The sequence below is a fragment of the Eptatretus burgeri genome, chromosome 2, assembly GCF_056783735.1.
Source record: "Eptatretus burgeri isolate ZD-2024b chromosome 2, Ebu_testis_v1, whole genome shotgun sequence".
In the NCBI taxonomy this organism is placed as follows: Eukaryota; Metazoa; Chordata; class Myxini; order Myxiniformes; family Myxinidae; genus Eptatretus; species Eptatretus burgeri.
The window spans coordinates 139153109-139180688 of NC_140962.1; the positions used below are offsets into that span (position 1 = coordinate 139153109).

The 27580-nt window shown below is 43.1% G+C and overlaps 1 protein-coding gene across 14 annotated transcripts; it reads left to right on the forward strand.

Moving 5' to 3' along the window:
* Window positions 1-224: 224 nt before the first annotated feature.
* LOC147033284 (uncharacterized) lies at window positions 225-27511 on the forward strand. Of its 14 annotated transcripts, none has more exons than XM_085871519.1 (10): window positions 8448-9206; window positions 14567-14695; window positions 16213-16261; window positions 16456-16576; window positions 17557-17605; window positions 17917-18036; window positions 18945-19064; window positions 19245-19333; window positions 24916-24994; window positions 25253-27511. In XM_085871519.1, exons 1-4 carry the CDS (start codon window positions 9039-9041, stop codon window positions 16497-16499), a joined length of 390 nt encoding a protein of 129 aa, XP_085727645.1. In that variant the 5' UTR covers window positions 8448-9038; the 3' UTR covers window positions 16500-16576; window positions 17557-17605; window positions 17917-18036; window positions 18945-19064; window positions 19245-19333; window positions 24916-24994; window positions 25253-27511. The 14 variants fall into 14 exon arrangements, 9 of the variants coding, with proteins under 9 accessions (XP_085727645.1, XP_085727646.1, XP_085727650.1 ...); XM_085871524.1 differs by having other exon boundaries at window positions 8481-9206; window positions 16213-16257; window positions 16456-16523; XM_085871523.1 differs by having other exon boundaries at window positions 8492-9206; window positions 16213-16257.
* Window positions 27512-27580: the final 69 nt, after the last annotated feature.

The following is a 27580-nucleotide window of genomic DNA, read 5'->3' on the forward strand; positions in this document are numbered from 1 at the left end:
ACCTTCGTTGTCAGCCATGACACAGCCCTCCACACACGTCACGATCTCCTGTCCAGCGAACAATCCCACGAGATATGTGGAAAAGATGTCACGTGGTATATTCACGGCCTTGCGTGTTGATACCCAGTGTGGAATAAAGTAGTTCCTGTCCCGCCATTTCCCGTTCCTGAGGTGATTTTTCCAAGCTCCACTTAATCTGATCGCACACATCATAAACTGACCATGAGGATGGGATCTCTTTGTTGCGGTGAAGTTATTTGAACGACGCTGAGTTGCTGTGCAAGTCCAAGACCCGTTGAGTTTTGTTGGAACAGCAAGACAACGTTGGGGCCTGGAGGGTCAAAGGCCTTTGTCCTCAGATTGTGATTGAAGGCCATTTGTGTTGTGTCGTGAACATGTGTCAGGCTGGATCGGGGACATTGATCCGTTTGATGAAGGGTGGGAAGATTGGCGATCATATCGGGAGAGGCTGGAACAGTAGTTTTTGGTGAAGGCCCGGTCACACCTTGACGTTTTAGCCAGCGATGGCAACGTATTAAAATGTATGTAAAACGCTGGCTGACGTTGAACTTTTGATGTTTTTTTTTTTTAAGATTCGGACGTATTCATAACGAGTTGGTCGTATGCATAACATATTAGTAATGGACACAGAACGTTTCGTTGTGTTATAGATAACTTATACCAACGAATGCTGAACCTGTTGTCGGCCTACACAACCGATGCCCAACGATAGTCTAACTTAGGCAGAGCGCGTTGCACGCATCGCCGACGATGTCGTGACGTAGCTTATTAAAAGGCTGACGCACAACGATTCGAATCATAACTGCCGTAGAAATGGAAGTGTCAACATCGCGGTCACACCTTGGCGATCTTGCCAGCGTATGCCGACCTAAGAAAAATGTGTCTAAAACGTTGGGGCACGTCAAATACGGTATGAGTAAGTTTGGTATACGTGAGTACAACGCTAAAGTACGCTATCATACGTCGTAGTAAGTAGAGTACGTCAAGAAATTTTAAACATGTTCAAAATTTTACGACGTACTCGGCGTATGACACACGTTCCGCATGCGATGGGGATAAGTTTTACACACGATATGTGGACGCTTACACATGTCCACAAACGTTACTTATAAGCTACTCATAAGTCGAAGCACGTCGCGGTAATGTCTTCTTTACGCGAAACTTATTTCTAACTTATGTTTGACGTGCTTTGAACCAATTCTTTACGTAGTCCCAACACACATCGACGTATGTAGACGTATTCCAATGACGTCTTCCGGTCGACAAAAAAAAATGAACGTGTTTCTAGGTTACAACTGCCATATAAAGACGTGTTCCCAGCGGTTTTGGGAATTGGTATATAAAAATGCTGCTCATAAAAGGGAACCCAACAGTGTTTTCGAGTTCCTTTTTGAGTCGATGTCCATGTCAGCAGTATCAGTATCAGTATTAGTATTAGTAGTAGTTTGTTCATGTTGGCAGTAGTAGGTGAGTGTGAGGGGGAGGGTGTGGGTTATGATGGATCGTCCTTGCGTCCGCGTGTCCACGGGTTGGTTCATAGGCTGCCACTCAACGATTTAAATGGCTGCATCTCCACTATTGAAAGTGGACGCTTGCGCTCAACAATTGAATTTTTTTTACACTCAACGACTTTTAAACGGTACCACTCAGCTATTTCATTGTTTACAATGAACGATTTAAATTGCTGTCACTCGCCTTTGTTTTTTGACGCTGGCGCTCGGAAATTTTAATCGTTTCTATTGAACGTGCAAAATCGCTCAAACCCCACTATTGAAAGTAGAAGCTTGCGCTCAACAATTGGATTTTTTTTTTACACTCAACGACTTTTAAACGGTACCACTCAACTATTTTCATTGTTTACAATGAACGATTTAAATTGCTGTCACTCGCCTTTGTTTTTTGACGCTGGGGTTTTGAAATTTGAAGCGTTTCTTCTGAACGTGTTAAAACGCTCAAACTCGACTATTTTAAATACACGCTGCCGATGGACAATTGGAATCATAGCCAAGCTCGACATCGAAGTGTGAACAAACTCGTCATGCCGAAGAAAAGTTTGAAGAATGCTGCAAATAAGTGTCCTGGCCGTGGCCGTGGACGCTGACGCAAGGACGATCCATTATACCGACGTCTTTCAGCCTATGAGTAACTTAAAAGTAACGTCTGTCGATGTGTGGCAACGATCGCATAACGTGCCAACAACACGTTAATCATAGGTTAGAAATAAGTTTCGGGTACGCTAAACATTACCTCAGCGCATCTCAACTTATGATTAACTTACAAGTAGCATGTGTTGACGTCTGTCAACGATCGCAGACCGTGCATACAACTTGTGGCCAGCGTAGCGGAACGTGTGAGTCATACGCCGGCATACGTCGTGAAATTTCAAGCATGAAAAAAATTTGAGGACAACCGAAAAGTACAACGTTTAAAGCCAACGTACAACGACGTATGGCAGTGTTTTTCAGCGTGCTCTCAATGTTATTAAAACTTACCCATAACGTATTCAACGTGTGCCAGCGTTTTAGAAAAAAAATTCAAAAATCGGCATACGTTGGCTAAAACGTCAAGGTGTGACCGGGCCTTGAATGACGTTGCTGGTGAAAGACAGGTTCCAGCATTTCTTGGTATCGTTAACATCAAAATGTCCGGATGGGCTGTTTGGGAATCTCACTGCGTCAGACAATCCGCACACAAAGTCTTGTGGGGAATTGGTGGAAACTCTCCAGGATCAGTGATGCCCAAAACCCAACAATTTCGATTCCACAGACGTGATCAGCAGGATGGAGGATTGATCTGTGGTTTTTCGTGCAGGGCCATATGTTGAGATGCATGGTCATGTTTGTAAACGATGTTAATTGATGTTGTTTGGGGTTTTTTTGTGACTGCAGGAGAAGATTGATATTGAAAAATCTTGGTGCCAATTTTTTTATGCATGTTTTGTGTGATTTTTTGTTTTTTCCAGAAAATACCAGATGACCGTGATCGTGTTGTTACGTTTGAAGGGGGGTATGCATTCAAAGGGTAATTAGGATGTTTAATTAGGTATGCCATGCTGTTCGAGTTTACCAGGATCTCGATGTAATAAGTAGCAATGCAGTGGTGATAAGTTGTCTAGTAAATGTTCATTTCTTCAAGGGGGAAATGATAATTGTCACGTAATTAGATAGGGACACGGGATAGGGTAAGTGTGTCTGCGTAAACCCCTTTTAGTAGTCCCTGGAGGCTGGCCGTGACGTCACAGGACAGGGCTGCGGATGGCTCCACCCCGTGATCACGATTGCCGGAAAGCGACGGCGGTGGGCCAATAAAACGGCTCGATTGGAAGTGACGAGGACTGGAGGATAAAAAGGTTCTGTTCAGGGTCGAAAAGGGAAGAGGAAGAAGATCGGGACAAAAAGATCGTGTTTTTTTGGTGTGGAGGCTGTTGCGCGGGAAGCGTACTTGTTGTTGTGCTGATTCGATCGTGTTCTTCATCGTGTCTTGGAGCCTTGCTGAGCCTCGTGCCTCACCTTGGTTGGCTCTGGGGTTCTGCTGACTCGGAGTACGGGGTCGAACGGCGGGCGGACCTGCCTCCCTCTCCTGCTCGCAATTTGGCGCCAGAACTGGTTCCCTGGCGGCTGTGAGCGGACTTGGGCCAAGACCAGGAGGTCGACAGCGCCACGGTTTCTCCTGCCCCCCCCCCCCTGACGAGAGCAAGGCCAGCTCGTCCGACGCTGATCCAGGGACAGTTGCGTCCACACCACGGTCCAGCCTGACCACCAGAAGTAGCTACGGTGTGTGTGTGTGTGTGCGTGTGTGTGTGCGTGTGTGTGTGCGTGTGCGTGTGCGTGTGCGTGCGCGCGTGTGCGTGTGTGCGTGTGCGCGTGTGTGCGTGCGTGCGTGCGTGCGTGCGTGCGTGCGTGCGTGTGTGCGTGTGTACTATGCGCCTTCGAGGGTTTGAGAATTGTATATTCGTTGGAATTGTCTGTGTTTTCCCCACGCCCGATCCCACTCCATCCCGTCAAATCGCCCCGGATCCCTTTTCTTGCCGAGTCTTGTTATTTCTGGTTAATAATAAAAACAAATAAACATCATCAACTCAGTGAAAAGTGACTCGTGCCACCTTCCTCGTCCCGTTTGCGGTAGAGCGATTAGAACCGCCATGTTTGGGTTATAAATAAATAAACCGCCTCCATCGTTTCGGCTCATTCTACGTTGGCGGGACTGTTCAAGTCCCGTGGACGTCACAGTGTTGTTATAACAAAAATTTATTTTTCAAAACTTAATTTTTAGTTTGTCATGCAGCACCTTAAAATGACCGGTGAGATGCACAGAGTAATTTTGGCATGGAATTATCATGCTACTTATCTTATATAAATTGTTATATATTTTAAAATATGGGAAATATAGTGTATTTTCAAATTTATTGAACAAAATTGGTGCATGCTGCTTGGCCAACTTAAGGGTCACATTTTATATTATTTCAGAGTTCATCATTATAGTTCATCATCGCTGTCGTCTGAATCGGAAGCTGCTGATTGTTGAGTGTTCTCACAGATGTCATCAGATGCCTCACAAGTGCACATCTCTGTACATACATTTGCTCGCTTGCAGGAACAACATGCCGTTCGGCACATTTGTTTGACACATTTGCACCTCACAAGTTCCAGCACAGCCTTTGGTGCAGGTGGTCGATGGGTTATCACTGGCCTGTATAGGTTTTTCTTTAATGTCCAACCATATTCTGATGGTTCTGGTAGTTTGGGTTTGGCTATTTCATCATGGTACCACACCATAGCCTGATAATGAGCTCGCTTGATGTGTTGTTCCAGTGCTCCTTTTGTCGGTGGCAATTTCTTGGATTCTGCAAATGAGTTCAGATTCTTGGGTATATGTGTCACTTGCCTTTGGGTTTTCACTTCATACATTATGTTCTGTGCAATGTTGATGGTTGCCGTATCAATGTGGTTTGCACATTCATCAGCCAAGGACATGGATGGCCCTTTTAACACCCATCAGAGCAGTGCTGTCAAGGATGCTGGGACGTTATCTCTACTACCACTGTGAAGTGATCCGTCAAAGACCCATGGCGTTCCTCTGCCACGAAGAATGTCCTTTTGAAGAGTATTCGCACGTTCAAAAATGCTTTTCATGTTCTGTTCAATACTTCGGGAGTCAATTTCCTTTCTGATGGCAGAATCTTTCATAGTCTTGGAGCATAACATTTCAGATTGTCTCGCACTGGGACGTGAGAATTCAACATTTTCAAGGTGTCTTGATCAGATCTTTGACATGTTTGTGCTGAATCAATTTTCCTCCTACCACTCCATGCATTCTGCGGATGCCAATGTAGGTGTTGGTGGCATCATTCATTGAAACAATGTTGCCAGAGCGAAGTACATTTTTCAATACACTGAAGAACTCGTTGTCTGCAAGAATAGTCCTTTGGTTCTGATCCACTTGGTGAGGATTCAACGTTTGTTGTTGTGATTGACACTGTACGTGTTTCACATAGCAGGGAGATGATATTTTACATCTATGGCCCGAGCGTCATTTGGTGATGTGGCTTGTAATCGAACTTTCCATTCATCATTATCACTGATTTGGACAGCGTCGTAGATTTTTTTTTTCCAACGTCAAATGAACATACTTCATTCAATTGTTTTGTCGTTCCATCTCCACTACAGAATATACATTGCATCTTGTTATGTGAGAATGATGATGATCGGGTGACTGGCTTCGTCCCTGTTGTGGCATCTGAACACGGTGAGTTGTCATCACATTTTGATGCTTGGGAAGATGACGGACGGCCGACTGGAGATAATAGCAGAATGGCAGAATCTTTGGTGGCTGTACTTTTCTGAAATCGCATCTTCGCACGATCAATTTTGAGCTTATGCACAGTCTCTTGAAAGCACCCCCTGTGCCAAGACGCCCCATATGATTGCAGATCTGATGCATCAAAATCCCGGAGTCGGCTGCTCAATGGTAGATAACCAGGATCACCATAACCTGCACGCTCATGAACACTGTCCAGGAACTTGTCATATGAGGTGGGATTGGCAACCAGTTGTCCACCTGGAACTTGACACTTCAGACATATTGCATAGTTTGTCTCTGAAGTTACATGAGGATGCTTGGAATGAGGTTTGTCCATTTTGATTTCAGAGAGATACCTCAATTTTTATGATTCGTGGTGTGTTACAACATATATAAGTACATCTGAAAGAAACAGAAGCAAGAAAGGTAAAGCAAACTTGTTAACCAAATGCATATAATGATTGTATTGGCATGACTGTGTGATTTATGCACGAGTATTATGATTAATATAACTGCGATGTCATCCACTCTCTAAACGACAAAGAAAATTGTGAATCTTCTGCACAAATTTATTGTAAGGGAATTAATATATAGTTTATATCGCTGCGATGTTGTCTATTTTCTAAAAAATGTATAATCAGCAAATAGTAAGATAATGATTAATTTATTATCATGCCAAAACAAAGTTTTTGCAAGATATGTAAGTCAGCTTGTATGTTTTGTTTTTTTTGTTATCTTGCCAAAACAAAGTTTTTGCAAGATATGTTAGTCAGCTTGTATGTTTTTTATTTTTATTTTTTTATTTTATTGTTTTGTTTGTTTGTCTGTAATCACGTATAAAAAATTCTGCAGAGCACAGTTATCATCGGAAATTTTTGTAACTTCGCATATCAGAGGCCTATAGAGGTCCCTTTCAGTGCACAAAATTTTGAAGGTCAAGGTCAAAGATCAAGGTCACTTTGGCGCAAATCAGGGGAGTCGACGAAACCCTTATTTTTTGAGTAATTTTGATCGGATAGTCTTCAAACTTCATGGGAATATAGTTCATGGTCTGGCGCTCAGCTGATTAGTTTTTGGTGGCGATTGGCCTTGACCTTCATGGTTAGCGCCTCAGGTCAAACATATTTGACCCCAAGGTCAAAGTTTCAAGTTTTAGGAACCATATCGTGTGGTACCTCAAATTGAACACCTCGATGAGTGCTTTCTCGATATGTCAAGCTTGAGACATTATGACGTCATTTGGTGACGTTATGAGGCAAACACATTTTTCATGGTTACTCTGTTGAACGATTCTCATCGGAATCTCTCGTAGGCAGATATTCCTCAAGGGGTCGCTCCTGGTGGATTGCAGCTCTGTTCACCTCAGTGTGACCTTAAAGAAGTCACACATGGTCACCTTTTGGCAAGATACGGGTCACCCTGCAGGTGACATTGGTTTTATTTTTTATTTATTAATGATCTGCGAAGTTGTATTTGAACATACCCAATCAAATAACTCTTCTGAAATGGGATTCCTCATGATCAAGAACTGTAATTTATTACAACAAATAGACTGTTGTTCTCTTAACGAATTTTGCATCTATATATATACATATACATATATACATATATATGCCAATTCGTTGAATTTCATGATTTAGAGGTGTCCATCTTGGATTTTACGGTACCATTTCATTAAACTATGGTATGTATAAATTCTGACATTTTCATTGTATACCATGGTCCACATCGATCATTTTGAGGTGCAACATGACGTGGTTCATCAAAGATACAAAAAAATCACGTCAAAAATTTTGCTGAATCGGTCAATTATATGTTCTGATGTATACACCTGAAAAAAACGTCGTCAAATATCTCTAAAAATTTGGCACCAAAGATTTTCTTGTTCAGTGGGATATTCTCAGTCAGAAAAACGTTTGTGCCACAAGTTAACATAATTTGCCAACATGCAAACATATGCCCCTGCACTTAAAATCACCGAGTTGAAAAGTTTTTCTCAGCACTGGAACTTTGGTGACAATCTAAATGACACACGACGAGACAGGCTCGTCTGGGATTGACGAGTGAGAGTATTCAGAAGCGCCTGTTGTCGGAAAGTGAACTTGGTTTCCGGAGAGTTATTGAACTCACGATTGCCACGGAAACTGCTGAAAAGACTCTGGGGAGTGAGGGAATAATGGAGGACCCGAGGTCCACAAGATGACGACTAAGCCCGGGGCCGTGCCTTTCAGGTCGTCTGGTGCCCAGGACGATGGAAATTACAGGGGGTCTTGTTTCCGATGCGGAAGGAAACACCACCCTGATACTTGTTATTTCCCACACGAGGAGTGTTGCAACTCACTTGAAGGGCATGCTGCAAGAAGGTTCCAGAAGCTTGGAAAGAAAACGAACACAAATGTACACACTGTGAGTCGAAGAAACAACAACAGTGACCTGGAAGACCCGCTTGGAGCTAACATTGGAACCAACCATGTCAATAAACTCGGTCATCTGGATTTAAGGTGGCAGGAAGACTATCTGCGTATGGAGTTGGAGACTGGCTCGGCAGTCTCCGTCATTTCATTGTGTGAGTCCTCTGAACTGTACAAACATCTCAAACATAAAGAACACGACAGCTGCACTTCATACTTTCACCGATGAACAAAGTGAACCAAAATGCAAGCTGTGTGTGCAAGTACAGTACAATAAGCAATCCTTCGTGCTGTATTTGTTTGTTGTCGACACTCGTGGCCCAGCCTTGTTGGGAAGAGACAGGTTGCAGACGATCAAGCTCGACTGGCACACTGTCAAGTCATTACATGTCGACTCAACCATTTCCGGATCGATTGATGCTCAATTGAAACACTTGCTCAACCAGTACTCTGAGGTCTTCAAGGATGAAATTTGAACTCGGAGACGCACGAAAGCAAGGTTGAGCCTCAAACCAAACTGTACACCATTGTTTCACAAGACTTGGCCAGCTCCACGTGCATTATGTCCAAAAATAGATGTTGAGCTTCAACCATTAGAACAGGCCGGTATTATCTCGGAGGGAGAATGGAGTGAATGGTCCTCGCCCGTAGCCCCCGTTGTGAAGTGAAATGGAGATATTAGGTTTTATGGGGATTTCAAGGTGTTGATGAATCCCTTATTTCAGGTGGATCAATACCCACTACCATCTGTGGAGGATATACTGGCAACATTCGCAGGAGGATAGATGTTCTCCCAGCTTGATTTTCATGAAGCTTACCTTAAGATGGAAATGGAAGAAGACTCCAAGAAGTACCGAACAATCGATACACACAAAGGTCTGTACCAGCACAGCAGACTGGTGTTTGGTTTACATCAGCCCCTGCAGTGTGGCAACGAACCATGGATCGGGTATTGGCAGGAATACCAATACAAAGGTACAATGTCTTATCGATGACAAAATCATCACTGGAAATTCAGACGGAGAACATTTGAAAATTTTGAGACTGGTTTTGCAGAGGCAAAAACAGCACAACCTTTGTAGTGCAGTGGATAAGCTCTCACATAATCACAATTGTTCATTTTATCAAAAATGCATGAAATTTATAGTGAAGTTAGTACGAACCATATTGTTCATTTTTAGATGTGGAGGGAAGTCAGATTTGACCTCTGAGGCCCGTGAGAGGTCAAATCCAAGATGGCCACCAGTCCACCGGGTCTCATCTTCAAACGCGCTTAATTTTCGAACCAAACAGTGTAGAAAAACATTTGAGGTATCATTTCCAACTAAATTGGGGATGCCCATTCATTTGATGATACGTTTGAGATCACCAGAATTCAAGGAAATGCATTTTGGTCAAGGTAAAAATTGACCAAAAATAAGCAATCAGTTGAAATTTGCAAATTAACACCCAGTGGTGTCTCATGTTTGTGATGTCATTTCAAACAAATCATAAGATGCCCATATATTTGATGATCATTTTCAGGTTGCCAGAAGAGGTCATACATTGAGGTCAAGGTCAAGACTGAAGTATGCCGATATCTGAAGACGAAGGACTTCAATGCGCCAGCTGCACAAGGTCCCGTAAGACCTTCCAACATCCTGGCTGCTGCAGCTGCCACAGAAGATGAGTATGCATGGCTCAGCAAAGTCAAGACAGCTGTTAAAATCTACCATGGATGGCTGGATATCATGGTCTGCCGACCACGATGACGTGCACGAAACTGTCATCCCACCTCCAGCAATCAACACACTCTTGCCTCTGTTTCTTGACAATGCACACTCGGTGGCAATGATACGGCACTCCATGGACATCGTCAAGGCAGCAGTTCAGCACTTGAACCCTGGTCATATTCCTGTCCTTGCTTCTGACCAACCACTGTATGCTCTTGCAAAGGAGTTCAGTGGACCTGGCCAGCCACTCGTGGAGAGGATCACTTCGTGATCATGTTCGGTGGTGTACACATCGAGATGGCCACGTTGAAGTTGCAGGGAGACTGGCTGGACGAATGCCCTGGTACGGGCTGACATTGCAAGTTCCGGAATAGCAAATTCCTTCATACATGCCAGCCATGTCACCAAGTCCCGCCATGCACACCAGGTCAAGGCTGCAAGCCTTTCTCCACTTCTCCAACAAGCTTGCAGTGAAGACTGCACATCCGATGATACTGATGCCATGCAACCTGAAAGTCCACCTTTTGAGGAGTGGTGCATCCAGCGAGCAAAGGTCAGTGTCCACTTTGACTGCTGGCTTAAGATCCTGTCACTGTAGCTTCTCTTGCTGTGGTACATCAGGTCACTCCGTGAAGGTAACTTCCAGCTGTATGTGTAATCCCTGACGCAGATCATGCCCTGGATGTTTGCCCGAGATCACACCACTACTCCAGATGGTTTCCCGTACACATCCGTGACATGACTACTCTTGCTGAAAAACACCCAGATGTGCTCACATAATTCAAGTCTGGAAATTTTGTGGTGCACAAATCCAGCAACAAGTTCTCTGCCATGGCACTTGATTAGTCCCATGAGCAGAACAATGCAATGGTGAAAGGTTCTGGTGGGGCTATTGAACTGACTGGCAATGCAAGAGCACTCAGACACTGGATGGTAGCAGGGCCAGAAAAAGATCAATTTGACTGTTGGAGCGATTTGTGGTGCTGATGTATGACCGAACCAGTGAGTACGGAAGTGAATGATGCCAGGAAACAGCTCTTCACACAGAAGTCGACAACTCGAGAGAATATTCCTCCAACCCAGGCAGCACTCAAACTGTACATCAAGCGCACTTGGTACCAGGCCAACTGTTGGAACCAGGCATTCGTCCTGCATCCTGAGATGCCAGATCCATCTGACGGGCTGGACAAGGGCAACAACTGGGTGGCAGCCGCTTTGCACCACTCTCCCCGAAGCATCAAAATCGTGCCATGAATTGATCCACTGTCGCTGCGAGAAAGGGTGCACTGGACGGACACTGCAAGTCTGCCAAAGCTGCCTCAAGTGCACTGCACTGTGCTTCTGTTCTGGAGACTTATATTTTGATCATTACCAATAGGATATTTGGAAATTGTGGATAGTGCTAATTCGAAAATTTATATGAGTGGGAAGATTGATGGTTATCGTGAGCGACATTGATCTGCACTAGTTTGCTGGATAGAAATGATATTTCAAAGGAAGTTGTGATGCAATTTGGGAGAAATGTGTGGATATCGAGTGCCAATGGTGTCAAAATGGAAGCGAAATTTAACTATTATTTTGTAGGTCCAATCCAGTGTCCAAGCGAAAGTAAATGTATTTAAACAAAAGAAAGTCCAAAAGCTTTAAACGTCATTTGACCTTGACCTAAATGCATGTCCTTGGGTTCTGGCGCTCAAAAGTATCACCAAAATATTGGGAATCCCCAATTTAGTTGGAAATGACACCTTAAATGTTTTTCTACGCTGTTTGGTTCCAAAATTAAGCGCGTTTGAACATTAGACGTGGTGGCCTGCAGCCATCTTGGATTTGACCTCTCACAGTCCTCAGAGGTCAAATCTAACTTCCCTCCATATCTGAAAATAAACCTTATGGTATGCAGTAACTCTGCTAGAAATTTTATGCTTTTCTCAGAAAATGCACAATTGTTGTGGTTATCCACCACACGATTGGGTAAACTAGACAACTGTCTGTTTCTCAAATAAAAGCGAACCTTTTGCAGGAATGAAATCACGACGGAAGGGTTAAGTAAGACATCCGACAAAGTAAAGGTGATGGCCGAAGCATCAGTCTTAAGATGTCCCACAACTTCGCTCCTTTCTCGGGTTGGTCAACTATTGTCATCGTTTCCTCCCAAATTTGTCCACACTTCTCCATCCGTTGCACCAGCTACCACAGAAAGGACACACATGGAGTTGGACAAAGGCTTTGCGAGGAGGTATTTATGCAGGTAAAACGTCGATTGCTTCTGACGTTGTTCTTACACATTATGATCCGAACAGACCTTTACCACTTGCAGGTGATGCGTCACCATATGGTCTTGGGAGTTCACTCTCTCATGTCATGGAAGATGGTGAAGAACAACCAATAGCCTTTGCATCCAGGTCATTAACCTTGTCAGAAAAAAATTACTCACAGATAGAGGAGGAGGCATTGGCCCTCGTATGGGGAGTAAAACAATTTCACCATGATGTTTTTTGGCAGGACGTTTACCCTCCTCATGGACCATAAACCCCTGCTTTCCATCCTCCACCCTCACAAAAGCATACCAGTGATGACAGCTGCACATCTGCAACGATATGCATTGTTTTTTGCTGGACATGACTGGAACATTGAAGACAAGAGTACGACTGAAAACAGAAATGCAGATGCGCTGTCTCAGCTTCCACTTGAGATCGTACAGCCATCTGCAGAGGAGTATATTGATGTCGTTGATGTGTTTCACATGTCAGAGGTTGAATTACTTTCAATCACAAGTCATGAGATCAGATGGGAAGTGCAACGTGACATGGAGTTGTCTCGGGTGTTCGAGTCTGTCATTCAGGGTTGGTCTCCAGAAGTGAAACAGATTCAACCTTACCACAACCGGAAGGATAAACAGTCAGCCCATTGTGGCCATCTGTTGTGTGCCACACGCGTCATTGTACCCGAATCATTGTGCAGTCGTCTGCTGCGACAGCTACATGAAGGACACATTGGGGAAGTACAGATGAAGTTATTAGCACGTCACCACATATGGTGGTCCCCAATTGATGAGGACATGTCTTTGATTATGCTGTTTTCTGGGGTTCACCAAATGGGTGAAATGTTCATTTATTGTGGTGTGGGTTGACCTGTTGGTGTGGAATTAGATCTGGAAGGGAGGAAATGTGGTGTTACAGCCTTGCGTATTGATATGCAGTATGGTATAAAATAGTTCCTGGCCCACCACTTCCCACGCCTGTCATTATTTTGTTGAGCTCCACTTCATCCTATCGCATATTTAATCGTATACTTGGTGTTGGCTTGATGGTTAGGGTGGTGGGCTTGGGATCCTTGGATCCTGAATTCAAATCCCACTTGGTTGTTGAATTAATACCAGGTGGGGTTGACTCTGCCTGCCATCCTTCTGAAGTCGGTAAAATGAGTGCCAGCTTGCTGATATCCTGTGTCTGAGTGGCAACCTGTCCAGTCTGGTGCCCACAAGCCAAGGAGACTGTCTGGCAGCACCAATGCTCTGCACAGAGTATGGTCCCAATGGATGGATGGATGGAAATGAAATGGTGACCATGAACATGGCCCGTCACGGTCACCTGTCCAACTCACAATCTTGCGAGATATGTGGAGAAGATATGTGATCATGAGCAGGCCATGGTACATCATGGTCACGTATCCAATTCACAATCTCGCAAAGTATGCGGAGAAGACATGAGATTGTGATAATATATGACCCGAAAGTAATCACCTTCTTCCTTATGATGAATATAAAAACACATCGTTAAAAGTAAATCATGACCTCTAATAAAGACTTTTTATGATTATATCGGTTTAAGCCCTGCTTTCGAGAATGCCAATCCCTCCCCAGTTCATGGTGTTGAAACCCCTTCCCCACCCATCGCGGTTCCATATCCAACTCACAATCTCACGAGATATGCGGAACAGACCTCGGACAAATTTGTCATGACACGGGTTGAAGAATGCCACATCGCTCTTTGGGTTCTGTATAAACTAACAGATGGCTGCCTTGATCGTTTAGGTCGATTTTGACAAGACCCATGACATATCAGCTCAAAATAATTATACGTTGTGCTTTGGTAGCTCTTCAATAAAGGGAAAACGTATCGGGATTGTGAATTTGACAGCGACAAGATGTCAGACGGACACACTCACGGACGAGCAAGGGTATTAATATGACAAACAATGAAGAGGGTGTTCACTTTCACTCTCAGACAAAGAGGTTGTGTGATGTATTCAATAAACAGAGACGAAGATTCTGAATTGGGAACAATATGTTTAATCCATGCACAACACAGCACAACACAACACAGCACAACACAGCACAACACAACACAGCACAACACAGCACAACACAGCACAACACAGCACAGCACAGCACAACACAGCACAGCGTGGGAACATGGGTGGGTCACATGACCCTCCTTCACCAGGCCCCGGTGTCCCCATGTTCACATTATCGAAACTACTCGGTACTCGAACATCTCAGGTTGAATGTTCGGAATTGTTTGTCTCACTTGTGTTTGAGACGTTGGTCGTGGATGCATTTTGAGAAAGTTCTCTCTGTTTTTGCATCTCTCGATTGGATCTTCCACGATGAAACAAATCCAGGTTTTACCTCAGGACATGAGAAGTCATCAACGTCCATTTAACGAGGAGAATGATGCGGACAATCCGTGCGACGAGCCTGAGGTGAACGTTTGGAGGCGGGAGGAGGGTTATCCCAACGAGATGCCCAAGGTGAACCAGATGTTCCATTTCCTCTTGATTCTCTTCCCCAGGTGTTCATGTTCACCTTTTGTGTTCATCCTCCACATGTACAGAATGTGAAATATTATTATTACATTTTATTGTTTCCTTCCCTGTGATAGAAAGTCCTTTTGGAACGGAATGAGGTTTTTATGTTTCCTTGGAGGTTCCGAACCTGGAAATGATCCAGAAACTTTGGAGGCGGGGCGGGGGGTGAGGGGGGTATTACGCATGGGGGGTATTACATGGGCGGGTATTACACGGGGGGGGGGGGGTATTACACTGGTGTTGCTGTGGTTCTCAAGATGAGTTTCTTTCTTCTTCTTTAACCAAAAAATTGTTTCGGTTCTGCTGCTGCAAGACCTTCCTTCCCCTTCTCTTCTCTTTTCGAGGCCTCCACATTATCTCATGTGGCGGGACTGGGTGGATTTTCAGGAAAAGAAGGAAAAGTAAAATGGGAAGTGGTGAAGAAGAAGCGGGAGCTGGCGTGACAGGGGTCAGGCTGGTGAGGGGTGAGAGAAAAAGGCGGGAATGAATGCAGGACGCGCGGTCTGGCTTGTGATGAGACACCTGGTCTGTGAGATCTCGTTGAGGATTGCAGTGATCCCTCCGAGGACCGCCTGGTCAAGGTACCGCCTGTGTTGAAGACGCTGAGGCAGAGGAGGGCCTCATGTGGACGCGTTGATCGGAGAGGGAACAGAAGCGTTTCCTCCTGAGTGTCACCTGAGCCAACCTGAAGCAACGTGTGGCTTCAAGGTGTTGATGGAATTGCTCCGGTTCGTTCATTGGCGAAGTTTGAGAACCCTTCTGGAGAGAGGGAAGGGTGTTGGTGAAGTGTCATCCGTGTGGCCTGTGGCTGATTTGAGGCCGTTGGAAGGTCAACTCACACAGGCCTGAATTCTTCTTCTTCTTCCCCCCCACCTTTCTCCTTCACAAATTATTTACTTTATATCTTGGCAAATATTCTTTTGTTATTCTGCTTCCCCCAGCCCCCTCCCCCTTTGGGGTTTGCTCGGGAGACCTGGTCGGCGGTGGAATTGTCTCTTGTCCATTTTGTCTTGGCACCTGTCTGTCTATTTACTTCATTATTATAACTGCAAATCTATGGCTCCTTTCAACCGTCGCTTGCGGATGCTGTTCCCCAAGTTCACGCTGCTGGTTCTTGGCACTTTCGCTCCTTTGGTTTTTACCTCACGAACTGCCATCACGAGCGATGGGCCGAGGCTGTGAGGGGGCGGTTGGAGCCAAGCCGATTATTAGGTCCAAAACCAAGCTGCACCACACACACATCTGGGAGGATCACACACTTGGGCTATCCCCTCATACATCTTTTCTGCTGCACCTTTCTCGGTTTCCTTTTTCAAATACACTCGCAACACGCACCCATACACACCCATACACACCCATACACACCCAGACACACCCAGACACACACACACCCACACGCATGTCACTTTTGTCCACGCACGCTCCCCACCTCAGTCTTTCTTCCCACTTCTCTCCCTCAGGGTGGAATAGCCGTTGTGAAAGCTGGCCCATGTACTGTGTTGGTGGTAGGTAAGGCCTTGTTAACTTTGCTCTCTGTCTCTTTCCTCTTTCTCTGATCTCATTGCTTAACCCTCATTCTCACAGTACCAGTAAAATCCTCCCCCGCCCCCCCTCCCATACCCTCTTTTTCTGCTCCTAACTTGTGTGAATATAACTGTTCTTGTTGAATCTATTTCCGATCTGTCTATGTCCATCTTTTCCAGCATTGGTCCAGCACTGTGCGCACGTCGATTGCTTGAGAGGTTGAGATTCCCCACGGTTCGATTGCAAGGTACGGCATGTGCGAGCGGTACAGCTCGGACACATTCAAGATCACCAGGTAAGGTAAGTAGCACATTTGCCAAGGGTGTGTTCCCCGGTCAGTAGGCCATGTGGCTCCCAGTAAAACGGTTGTTTGACGGACGGACACTGGGACTCGTGGTCGCTCGATTGGCGTTCGTAGTTGTGTCGCAACTCGCCGTGAGATGAAGTTATTCGCTCCTGGTGGCCTCAGGTCTGGGTCAGTTGGAGAGATAACCGGGGATTTCCCCCTCTGAAGTCGGCTCGAGCCCTGAGACCGCAACGTTATTTACAAATGAGCACGGGTTGTAAATTTCTGGTGTTTATTCATTCGATTGAGATCCACCTCCTGTCAAATCCATCCACTCATGTTATTGTTGTTTGTTACCCCAGAGCGGTCCGACATGACCAGGCCCGCGGCACGGAGACTGATATTAATGTTAAAGCTTGTTGTTCTGACTTTGTAGTTTTTAGTTTCACTGTTTTCCTGAATAATTTTATTGAGTTTTGACTGATTGAAAGATCTCTTGACCAATCTACATCAGAATGGAATGAGCAAAGCTGCACAACTTCGGTGTGTTCAGTTCCCAAGCAGTGAGCTCATGCTTACCAAGCCTGCTGGTCCATATCAACGGTTTTTAATGGAGTGCTTGCTTGAGTGCTTTAAGGCCCATCCACAGAATCAGAAAATCACGTTTGGTTTTATAAATCAACATGGCTCCACTTCATACTTGATCGTATTTTTTTTTCTTGAATAAATATCTTAAAATAAAGATTTTTGGCGTCCTTCGCTGATTGGGCTACCTCCACCACGTAATGCTTGATCCACGAGAACATACCGGGCCCAATACATTTTTGAAAGATGCTATGTATTGTTTTTGGCCCTTTCTCCCAATGGTGAAGAATCACTGAGGGACTTAAATAATTCTCGTGTCCAGATCGTGCACTTATGAGATTAATTTAATTCTAATTCTTGAAAAAATGATTGCATCTTATTGATAAGTGTGATTTTTTTTTTTTTTCAGCTCTCTGATGAAGGGAGATTGTTGCTGAAGGCTGATCATCCAATTGTTGGTAAGTGTGTGTATTGTACCCCTTTTGATGTTTTGCTTTTAAATTGATTTTGGTGAAGGCTCTGACTCGTACAGTTAGTTCTCATTGTTTCTTAAAACAGCATAATTGTACAGAATAAATGCTTCATTTGTGTTTCTTGTCCATTTGGTTAAAAAGTTGTGAAAATTTATGTTTTTTGATAATTGGGCATGTCATAATCCCAGAATGCAGGCAAATAGACCCCAATACCAACCTAATTTTCTTGTTAACATCTAAAAATGTAAACTAGATACCTTAAGGATTCTAAAAAGTATGTTTGCATTCGTACTCAGGGGGGTGCACGTGGGGCCTATTGAGCTGCCCCACTATTTGCACGATAGAGGATGCCCAGTCGGTGACTGGCTTTGGAGGCCAGCTTGGAAACGTCTTTCCCAGGAAAGTTCATGGCGGATGTGAGACCAAGAAGCTTGAATGAAAGTATTTCTTCGAGAGGATTGTTGAGAAAGTTGAAGGGGGGCGGGGTGGGGATTTCCAGTTTCGAGACAGTTCTTTCGGAGAGATATTTGGCTGGCTTCAGCAACACCGAATGACAGAGAATGTCTGGGTTTTGTCTGTTTCTCGTTGGTTTTGTCTTTATGCTCTGAATTTTTTTTGTGAAGGATTTTTTTTTTCTGAATGAATGCATGTCTCCGATTTGTTTTCCAAAAGGCACATCAAACTTTCAAATAAATAAACCTGCCCACAACATACCCCAAATTAACACAACATAACTTCATTGTGAAACAGGACACAACGGCATAACTTGCTTTAACCCTGTGTGCGAGTGCTTTGTTCCTCCTGGGGATTCACAACCATCCTCCCCCTGGGCTGACAACCGTCACAATATTAAACACAAAAAATATCATTCACAAATGGCAGTTATTCCTGCTTTGTATTTTTAAGTTTAAATATTCTGATTTCAATTATGTTGTAAAACATCATTGTCAAATGTATGAATTATTTCCAAAAATGAAGTAAAATTTTCACCTCAATCCCTTTCCTGCTCTGAATATACTCCTTCCTTTTCCCATCTAAACTTTTCTTAAATTTTCTTTTCATTCTATCCACACTTCCATCACCTCCCTTTCCATTAATTTCCTCAATTTTAAATTTTTAATTTCCCCAATTTGTTCCCATCTGTGAAGTTTTTCATGAGCCAAGATTTTTAAGAAAGAGAAAATTGAATTTTTTGCCTTTGACAATCATCTTGGATATAATTGGAATGTGACTTCTTGTGCAATGTTTTTGTGCCTCAAGGTGAGTGTGAACGTTACCGATGGATGTTGATAAATCATTCGGTGCCTGTATCATCTCATTACAGAACATCAAGTCACCCTTGGAAGAGTTAACCCCATACCATCCTCCAGCAACACTCAGGAAATCATGTACCTTCCTCTTGTCAATGATTTGTGAAAATGCAACAAAGAGGATCTCCAGGCAGGTCAGAGACCACAATGAGAAACGTATTTTGGAGATTTTATTTTTAATCCACAAATTGGTTCAGTCGCACGGTCTGGGCTGTCGATCTTGTGTTGTGTTACTGCTGTGATATGTTTTGGGGGGTGGGTTTAAGAGGTTCTGCCGTGTTTTTCTGTGATTCCGAAACTTTTTTGTGCAACAGTTGTCTTCACCACCCTTGGGACCACCCTTGGGTTCAGCATTTTCCAGGAGCATCTTGAAGAAACAAGGGTCAATGTGAAGGCATCGATGGTAAGTTGTACTCATTAAGCTCTAAGATGGATGCATAGTTGGAAATGCCAGCGAGCACTCCTCCCCTCCGGGCTGGAGTACCCTTCTCAGCCCGCCTTGATTGGGCAATGCGCTACGTCATTCTTGGAAAAAGCATTTTGTCATTTTTGAAATAAATTTTTTTGATGACAACATATCATTCGATAAAGGGACACGATTTATAATACCGGCTTCCACCAGATGTGACGCTACTTCTGCCACATGTCCATTTTGGAGTTAAGTTCAGTGACACCCATGTTTTCTCCATTGTGGTAAGAAGAGGTGAACTCGGTCACAATCAAGAAGTAATTTTCAGAAGTTGGTGCACATACCATTTCATCGTTATTTGATCTTTTCTATAACTATCTTAAAGCATGTACTTTCAAACGTGGGTTTTCTGCAGACATTGTCATGTCTGTTTCTTTTCCATTATAATTATCATCCAGATATCGTTTAAACACATTTTCTTGCTGGAAGAGGAATCTCTTTGCAATGAATCTTCATGAGGAGAAACATCCAAAGAAACACAAGTAACTGATGCAGAAGGAGGCCATTCAGCCCATGAAGCCTCCACTCCATCTCCACCAAATCAATTTATTCAATCTAACAGTTTATCAACTGAAATTCACTTTCTTGTGAAGGTCCATATTTGTCTGGCTGTTGTGAGGGAGAAACCTCAATGACACAGGATATGTTTGTTCACACTGGCCAAAATTGAAGGACTTCAATCTGCCCTCTCTTAACAGCTTGCTTTTTCACTTTGGAAAGTTACCTGTTTTAAAGGGTAACTTTCATTCATTCTGTAAAGCTTGCAACAAATATCTATCCATCCTGGACCAAGCCAGAAAACATGAAGTTACAAATCTCAAGAGAGAACTCTCAATCTCGTCTCCTTCCTCCAAGTCATGTTGGCACCTTGTCAAGTCTTCTCTGGTGTTTTCTCCCCTTTCATCGCATCCTCCCACCAATCACCTCAAATCGTTTAACTGCAGAAGTAAAGGCAGAATGTTCAAACTCTGTCTTTGCTTCCAAATGTCGTGTCCCCAACCCATCCTGTTCTGTCCCAATCGCACCCCGATATACCCACTGTCACTTGGCTTCTGTATTCTAACCTGAGAAGGCAGAGAAAGTGCTCTTCGGCCTTGACTCTGCTTCGGTGAAGGGTTCAGATAGCCTCAGTGGTCATGTTCTCAAATCCTGCAAATCTGATCTTGCTTCCTTTCTATCTGCACTCTTCTGTCGGTCCTTCTACTTTGGCCCTCTCCCCTCTGCTTGGATGTCACCAAGCACTACCCCCATCCACAAAGGTATAAAAACAGACCCCACCAACTCGCATTCAGTTAGCTTGTTTACAATTGCAAGCAAAGTCATGGAATCCATCATGACGTCCACCACCGAAGGTGGAAGGAAGTAATGTTTTTCACCCCTGTTTGTCTATTTGTGTGCAGGATATCTCAAAAATTTTTGGAGGGATCCAGATGAAATTTGGTGGGCAGGTTCGGAGTGTCACAAGGAAGAACTAGTTTGATTTTGGTGAAGATGCGGATCTGGATCTGGTTGCGAGAATTTTTTTCGTGATTCTTCACCATTGAGAGAGATTGGGCCAAAAATGATATATATAGCACGATATTTCAAAAAGTTGTGGACATCTAGGTGGACACGTTGGGTGTGTGAGAAGGAAGAATTGATTCAATTTTGATGAAGATCCAAATCGTGATCTGGATATGAGAATTATATAATTTTTAAAGTGATTCTTCACCATTGTGAGATGGGTTCCAAAACGATACACATCATGATAATTTTAAAATGTATTGGGCCCAATATGTTCTTGTGGATCGGTCATTGCGTGGTGGAGGTATGTGCTCTCCCGAGTGCCCTTCTTGGTGCTGTTGTCGTTTATGCTGATTTCAAACAAATGATTTCCATCGGTTTGGATTCCGTCCTGGTCCCTAAACTCTGGACATGCTTCTTCTCCCCTTTGAACAATAGTTGGAGGCGACAAATGTCAAATTAGGACAGTCTACCTGGATTTATCTTGGGCAGTTGATGGACTGTCATCCTCCGTTGCTTGCCAAGCTCTCTTCCTTTGGCAGAGTAGTCGCAAGACTTTTCAAGCACCTGGGATTCTGACCAACCAATTTTTCATTGGTCTTACCCTCACACACTTCCATCACTGCACAAGCCAGACAGGTAGATTTACAACAGGATCAAAGTGTGGCTCGGACATGAAAAAGATGTTTTCGAGCTTCAGGTGGAAGCCCGATGACGAAAAAGACCAAGGAAAGAACCATTCCCACCAGTTTGCAATGAGTATCCAGCCCAATGGCACAACCCAAGGGTGGAGTGAGGTCATGATCTGGAGCCCCCAGGCATCCTTTTTTCGGTGCCAACTTTCAATGACTCCTCCATAACACTTCACTTCTCAATCCTCTCACTGACACATCGTTAACATTTGACATCATCCCCGTGCCATCTCCTTCCCACTCCCTGTCTGATTTTTGTTTTGTTTGAGCATATGCCGGATTTCTATTCTCACTGCACACCCTCTTATGCCCAGTGTTGGCTTAATGGTTAGGGTGATGGGCTTGGCATCCTCGGGTCCTGAGTTCAAATTCCCCTTAACTGTTGAATTAATTCCAGGTGGGGTGGACTCTGTCTGTCATCCTTCCAAGGTCTGCAAAATGAGTGCCAGCTTGCTGGCAGTGCCAACGCTCTGCCTGCTTCGGCAGCACCAATGCTCTGCGCCGAGTCTGGTCCCGATGGATGGATGAGCACCCTCTCTGTTGCCGGTCATGTTGTGGGATCCCAACTGTGAACTTTATTCTCTGATCTCTCTCGCTGATGGTCCATGCTCTTCACAATGTGTTAATGCCATCGTCGCAGCCTCCTGAGCAAGGGTTATACGACGTGGTTTTCCATTGCTTTCCCAGCAATGAGGCCTAAAAAAAAAATGTTGAGTTTCCGGTAGCCTGACCGACCCCAATAATTCCTGCTGAGCCCAATTTTATTTTATTTTAATTTCTGTGAGGGCCGACTTGTGGGTGGCCATTTTATGTCTGCTGCCGAGCATTGAGCATGGCATTGCTCTGTGCCATTGTTGACCGCTGTGGTCTCAACAGAGATCAGTGGCTGTTTATTTCACTGAAGGGGTCAGAAAGTTTCATCAACACTTCAAAAACATCGCACAACCCACCTTCCGACACATCGACTGTGTCTTGTTCATCGTTGGAAAATGGACCCTGGATATAATAGACATTTCTGACCTGATGACAGGAGTCACGGCTGCTGAGCTGACATTTGTTGTTCGTTTTATTCATTTAAAGTGCTGATGTCACCAAGATCCATATGAGGTCTGCATTTGACATACTTATGTCTGGTGAAAAACGGCTACCACCAAAAAAGAACACTGAAATGTATGTTGTGAAGAGGAAGAAGAAAAAGAAAGCTTGTTGTGAACATCGGTCTTAAATGGAAAACGAAGTGTAAATATTCGTTCTGAATATTTGAAAATACAGAACTGAATTTCTGGAAAATTATCTGAAGCGAGTTTTGTTACAAAGTAAGAAAAATTGTTCGATCTTATTATCTTCGTTTTGTGTGTGCCTTTAATAGATGGCACTGTACTCTGTTGGGGGAGGGGTGTGTATTCAGGCCTTCGCTAGGCCTGTTTATACCCTGAAAACAGGATACACATTTTATTTAACACTAGAAAATACCACCTGTCACTTCACTGACAGGAATACAGGGGAGGAGGGGCAGAGGAAGTGGAAAGGTGAGGGGGAAGGGAGGAGGGAATACGAGAGAGGGAGAGGGGAAGAAAGAATGGGGGGAGAGGAGAGGTGGGTAGGGGTGTATCACAATTGCTATGTTGCTGTATTGTGCAGATTACATTTAAAGTGCATTGGTTGGGGGAGGAGGGGGGCAGGTTAAAGTTTCTTATTTTGAGGAATATATACTTTATGGATGCTGAAGGTCGGCCTTTGGCCTGCTGTCAGTCCTTGGCCCAGTGCAATTGGGATGATACCATGGAAAACTACAATGAATTGTATATGTTCGTCAGCCATATACATGTTTTTGCTTCACCTATGCACATCAGGCTCTTTTTAATATGAAATGGGCAAAGCTGAGAAATGAACTGAACACTGTGAGTTAGAAAGGTTCTTCTTCTTCATTTTGGTTCTGTTGGCTCAAGTGTGCATCAAAGCAAATTAATTTTTTTCTCCATTTTCTTATTCTTGTTGTCTTTATTGGTTTCTCGTCTGCAAAAGATATCAGTAAATGAAAATTGCTTTTCCTTTTGTTTTTCCGAATCGACTGAAACACTGTTGTTTTTCGGGGTTCTTCTTCTTTAATGGGACATGTATTGCAAAGCGGTTCTTGCTCTTGTTTATTTTGCTCTGCACATGGTTGTGACATGGCTCAGAAGTTTCTCCAGCATTCAGTGATCCTTTATTATCTTGCCAAAACGAAGTTTTTGCAATATATGTTAGTCAGCTTGTATGTTTTTTTTTTTTGTTTGTTTGTTTGTCTGTAATCACGTATAAAAAATTCTGCAGAGCACAGTTATCATTGGAAATTTTTGTAACTTCGCACATCAGAGGCCTATAGAGGTCCATTTCAGCGCACAAAATTTTGAAGGTCAAGGTCAAAGTCAAGGTCACTTTGTCGCAAATCAGGGGAGTCGATGAAACCCTTATTTTTTGAGTAATTTTGATCGGATAGTCTTCAAACTTCATGGGAATATAGTTCATGGTCTGGCGCTCAGCTGATTAATTTTTGGTGGCGATTGGCCTTGACCTTTATGGTTAGCACCTGAGGTCAAACATATTTGACCCCAAGGTCAAATTTTCAAGTTTTAGGAACCATATCGTGTAGTACCTCAAATTGAACACCTTGATGAGTGCTTTCTAGATATGTCAAGCTTGAGACATTATGACGTCATTTGGTGACGTTATGAGGCAAACGCATATTTTTCATGGTTACTCTGGAACGATTCTCTCATAGGCAGATATTCCTCAAGGAGTCGCTCCTGGTGGATAGCAGCTCTGTTCACCTCAGTGTGACCTTAAAGAAGTCACACGTGGTCACCTTTTGGCAAGATACGGGTCACCCTGCGGGTGACATTGGTTTATTTCAGGATTTGTGTGTCGCACTATTCTTGTATGACTCATTCATCACTGTTATTTTCCCCTTCGTGCTCTCTTGTTCTCATTGTGATTTGTAAAAATTACCAAAGCATTGTGTTCATTTGAGAAGTTTCTTGGTGAGGTGTACTTGGTACACAAAACGGTGAAAAAGGGGGTGGTTTGTTTTCATTAAAGATTGAATTTTGCAATCCAAATGCCCTCCTCAGCCATTATGTTTTGTTCGCCTGTCTATTTAACAGAAATGATGTCATAAACAATGTGTCGTCACTGTGGCAAAGTTTATTTGTAGATTTTTTTCAAACGTTTACCTTTTCCCAACCCATCGAACCTTCTTGCAGATCACTCGTAGTTCATGATCTACTCCTATCATTGCCGTGAAATGGTGTCATCCTTGTCTGCCATGTTCTCTTTGTCCAGGATCCATTGTGAGATGAAGCATACAGAATGGACAACTATGAGCTGCAGAGCCGTGGGGCGTACCTCTCGTTGTGCCCAGGTATTGGTTTTGAGAATATCCAGTACACAAAATATAGACGGTATTTTTGTGTTTGTATATCTTTTTGTAAACTTCGTCAGATAACCCTGAGCATGCTCACACCAGCTTGTGTTTTGATTGATTGGTTCCGTTGGTTTTCATGCAAGGAAATTCTCATTATTGAAAAGAAAATGAAAAATAGTGATCCAAGAAATTATTCCTTTGTCTTGTTTGATTAGGTTATCTTCACTGAAAGTTGATCGTTCCTCTCTTTTTCAGACTTTTCCACATTCAAACAATGCTGCTTGTCCCATTTAATTCTGGGAGAGCCTTGTTTGGCATGTTTCCAGAGGACTTCAGAACACTTGTCAACATGTTTAGATTCCATGAACTTTTTGAAATTATAGGATACTTCCAAACAATCCTCAAATGGAAAAATGATCTGCAAAAGGAACATAAATCGTTGATCACCAGCACATGGATTGAGGAACGTTCGTTTTTACAACATGATCATCGACTGTCACAGACAGAACAGTTGTTTTTATATTTGGGAAGGGTACAAGACTAAAAACACTTTATACCTCCCTCTATGAACCATAATCTTTTTTTTTTAAAGTGCAAACAAAATCATCGAAATTGAAACAAATGAAAATTGAAAAATAATTTTAAATTGCCAAAAAAAAACTAAATAATGGAAATTGTTTTCTTCAAAAAGTGGGACACCATGGACACAAACAAAACAAACACTAAATGCCTCCCTCCAAGAACCATATAATCTATCAAAAGGGATGGTGGTCTTCAAAACGACGAGAGTACCCGTGAACCCGTTGGGTTCCCGTTGTGACAGCAGTTGAAAAAAATAAGACAATTTTTATATTATTTGGTGGTCAGTTTAACTTGAAGAAAATTTGAGCATTTACCTCAGGAGTCATCGTTCAGCCAACCGGTTTCTCGAGGTATATCAACACATTATCCATGGTTTGTTTTTGTGCTTTATGGATCGTCATACCAAAACTTGACTGAATCGGGAATTGATTTTTTTTTATTTTTTTTTGTTGCCTGAATTGAACGAAACTTGATACTGCACACCACAGGCGAATGGTAAGTAAGGTGGCTTTTTTTGCGCTATTGCACAAACTTTTGCGCTATTGTGTCCCGTTTTGGCTTTATTTCGGGAACATGCATACATATACATGTATACATACATAAGTTGAGAGTTTTAGTCAGATATAGATTATGTACTTCACGCTTGTTCTAAAACACTCATTTCAGAAATATCTGCTTTCTTTTACAAATCATTAACCCCAAAGTCATTTCCACACCAATACTGTTCACCGATTTACAGCACTTCCCCACTTTTTTTTTCCACTATTTTCACTCCACTGTTGTTTTTTTTTCTTTGAGGTCTGTGGCCTCTCCAGCTTCTGTGGCCTTCGGTGTTATAGTCTTATTATTTGGTGAGACGGTTCCTCTTGCCTTCACGCCTGCTACCCATGTGCTGAAGTATGATATTTCAGCATACGAACACTTATCTCCCTTGCGAAAGTAAAATTCGACAATTTCCAATGCTCTTGAACCCTACTACGACTCCAACCCAAATGGTCACCACAGTGGGCTGAAACAAAAATCACATTTTCAAAAATTAGAAACTGTTTCTGATGCACACATATCAAATGAAGATTTTCCATGCCATGCAAATAGGTTGAAATAAGAATTGGAAAACTTCTCTTCAAATGATGTTTATACTCGTGCAGCACCTTCAGAAAGTATTCACACTCCCTCGTTTTTTAGGTTTTTTTTCACATTTTGTTGTGGTGCAGCCTGAATTTATAATGGATTAAATTGAGATTTTTTTTGTCACTGATCTCCACAAAATACCCCGTAATGTCAAAGTGGAATTTTTTGCAAATTAATTAAAAATGAAAAGCTGAAATGTCTCTTTAGGTCATCTCGTTAGAGATGATCTCATAAAACCAGTCTCGATGTCCGTCCGTACGTGTGTCCCCATTTTTTTCTTCCGATTTTCTTGATATTTGGTATGCGGGTAGATGTCGATGAGGGATGCACGACGGTGTGACCTTTGACCCGATTGAAGGTCAACGTCACTCCAAAGTTGCGAAATCGTCAATTTTCACAATCTATATCCTCCGCCGTTTATGATCTGATCTTCGAAATTCCTTCGGATTCTGATAATATGGAACAATATCCAAATTTGGTGGGGCCGGGTTTTTGAAATTCGTCTTGGTTATCGAGTCACGTGTCTTCAAAGTTGGAAAAATCGCCGATGTGATACGGTCAAAAAAATTTCGCCCGATCTTAATGAAACTTAGTATGTGGGTAGGGGCCGATGAGTGATGCACGATGGTATGACTTTAGACCTGATTGAAGGTCAATGTCAAGGTCACTGATGCTGTAAACTTGTGAAATCATCCATTGTCAAAATACACTGGTTTACAAAAAAAAAACATTTTGAGGCAAGCATGTGAATATGTGTTTCTGACTAAATTTGATATGCTGAATTCAAATTTCTAAACAGTTTTGCTCTGTCACCTCTAGTTTTTTTTGCTTTCACAAATCCCATTTTTTAAAATTATAATCCATATATTT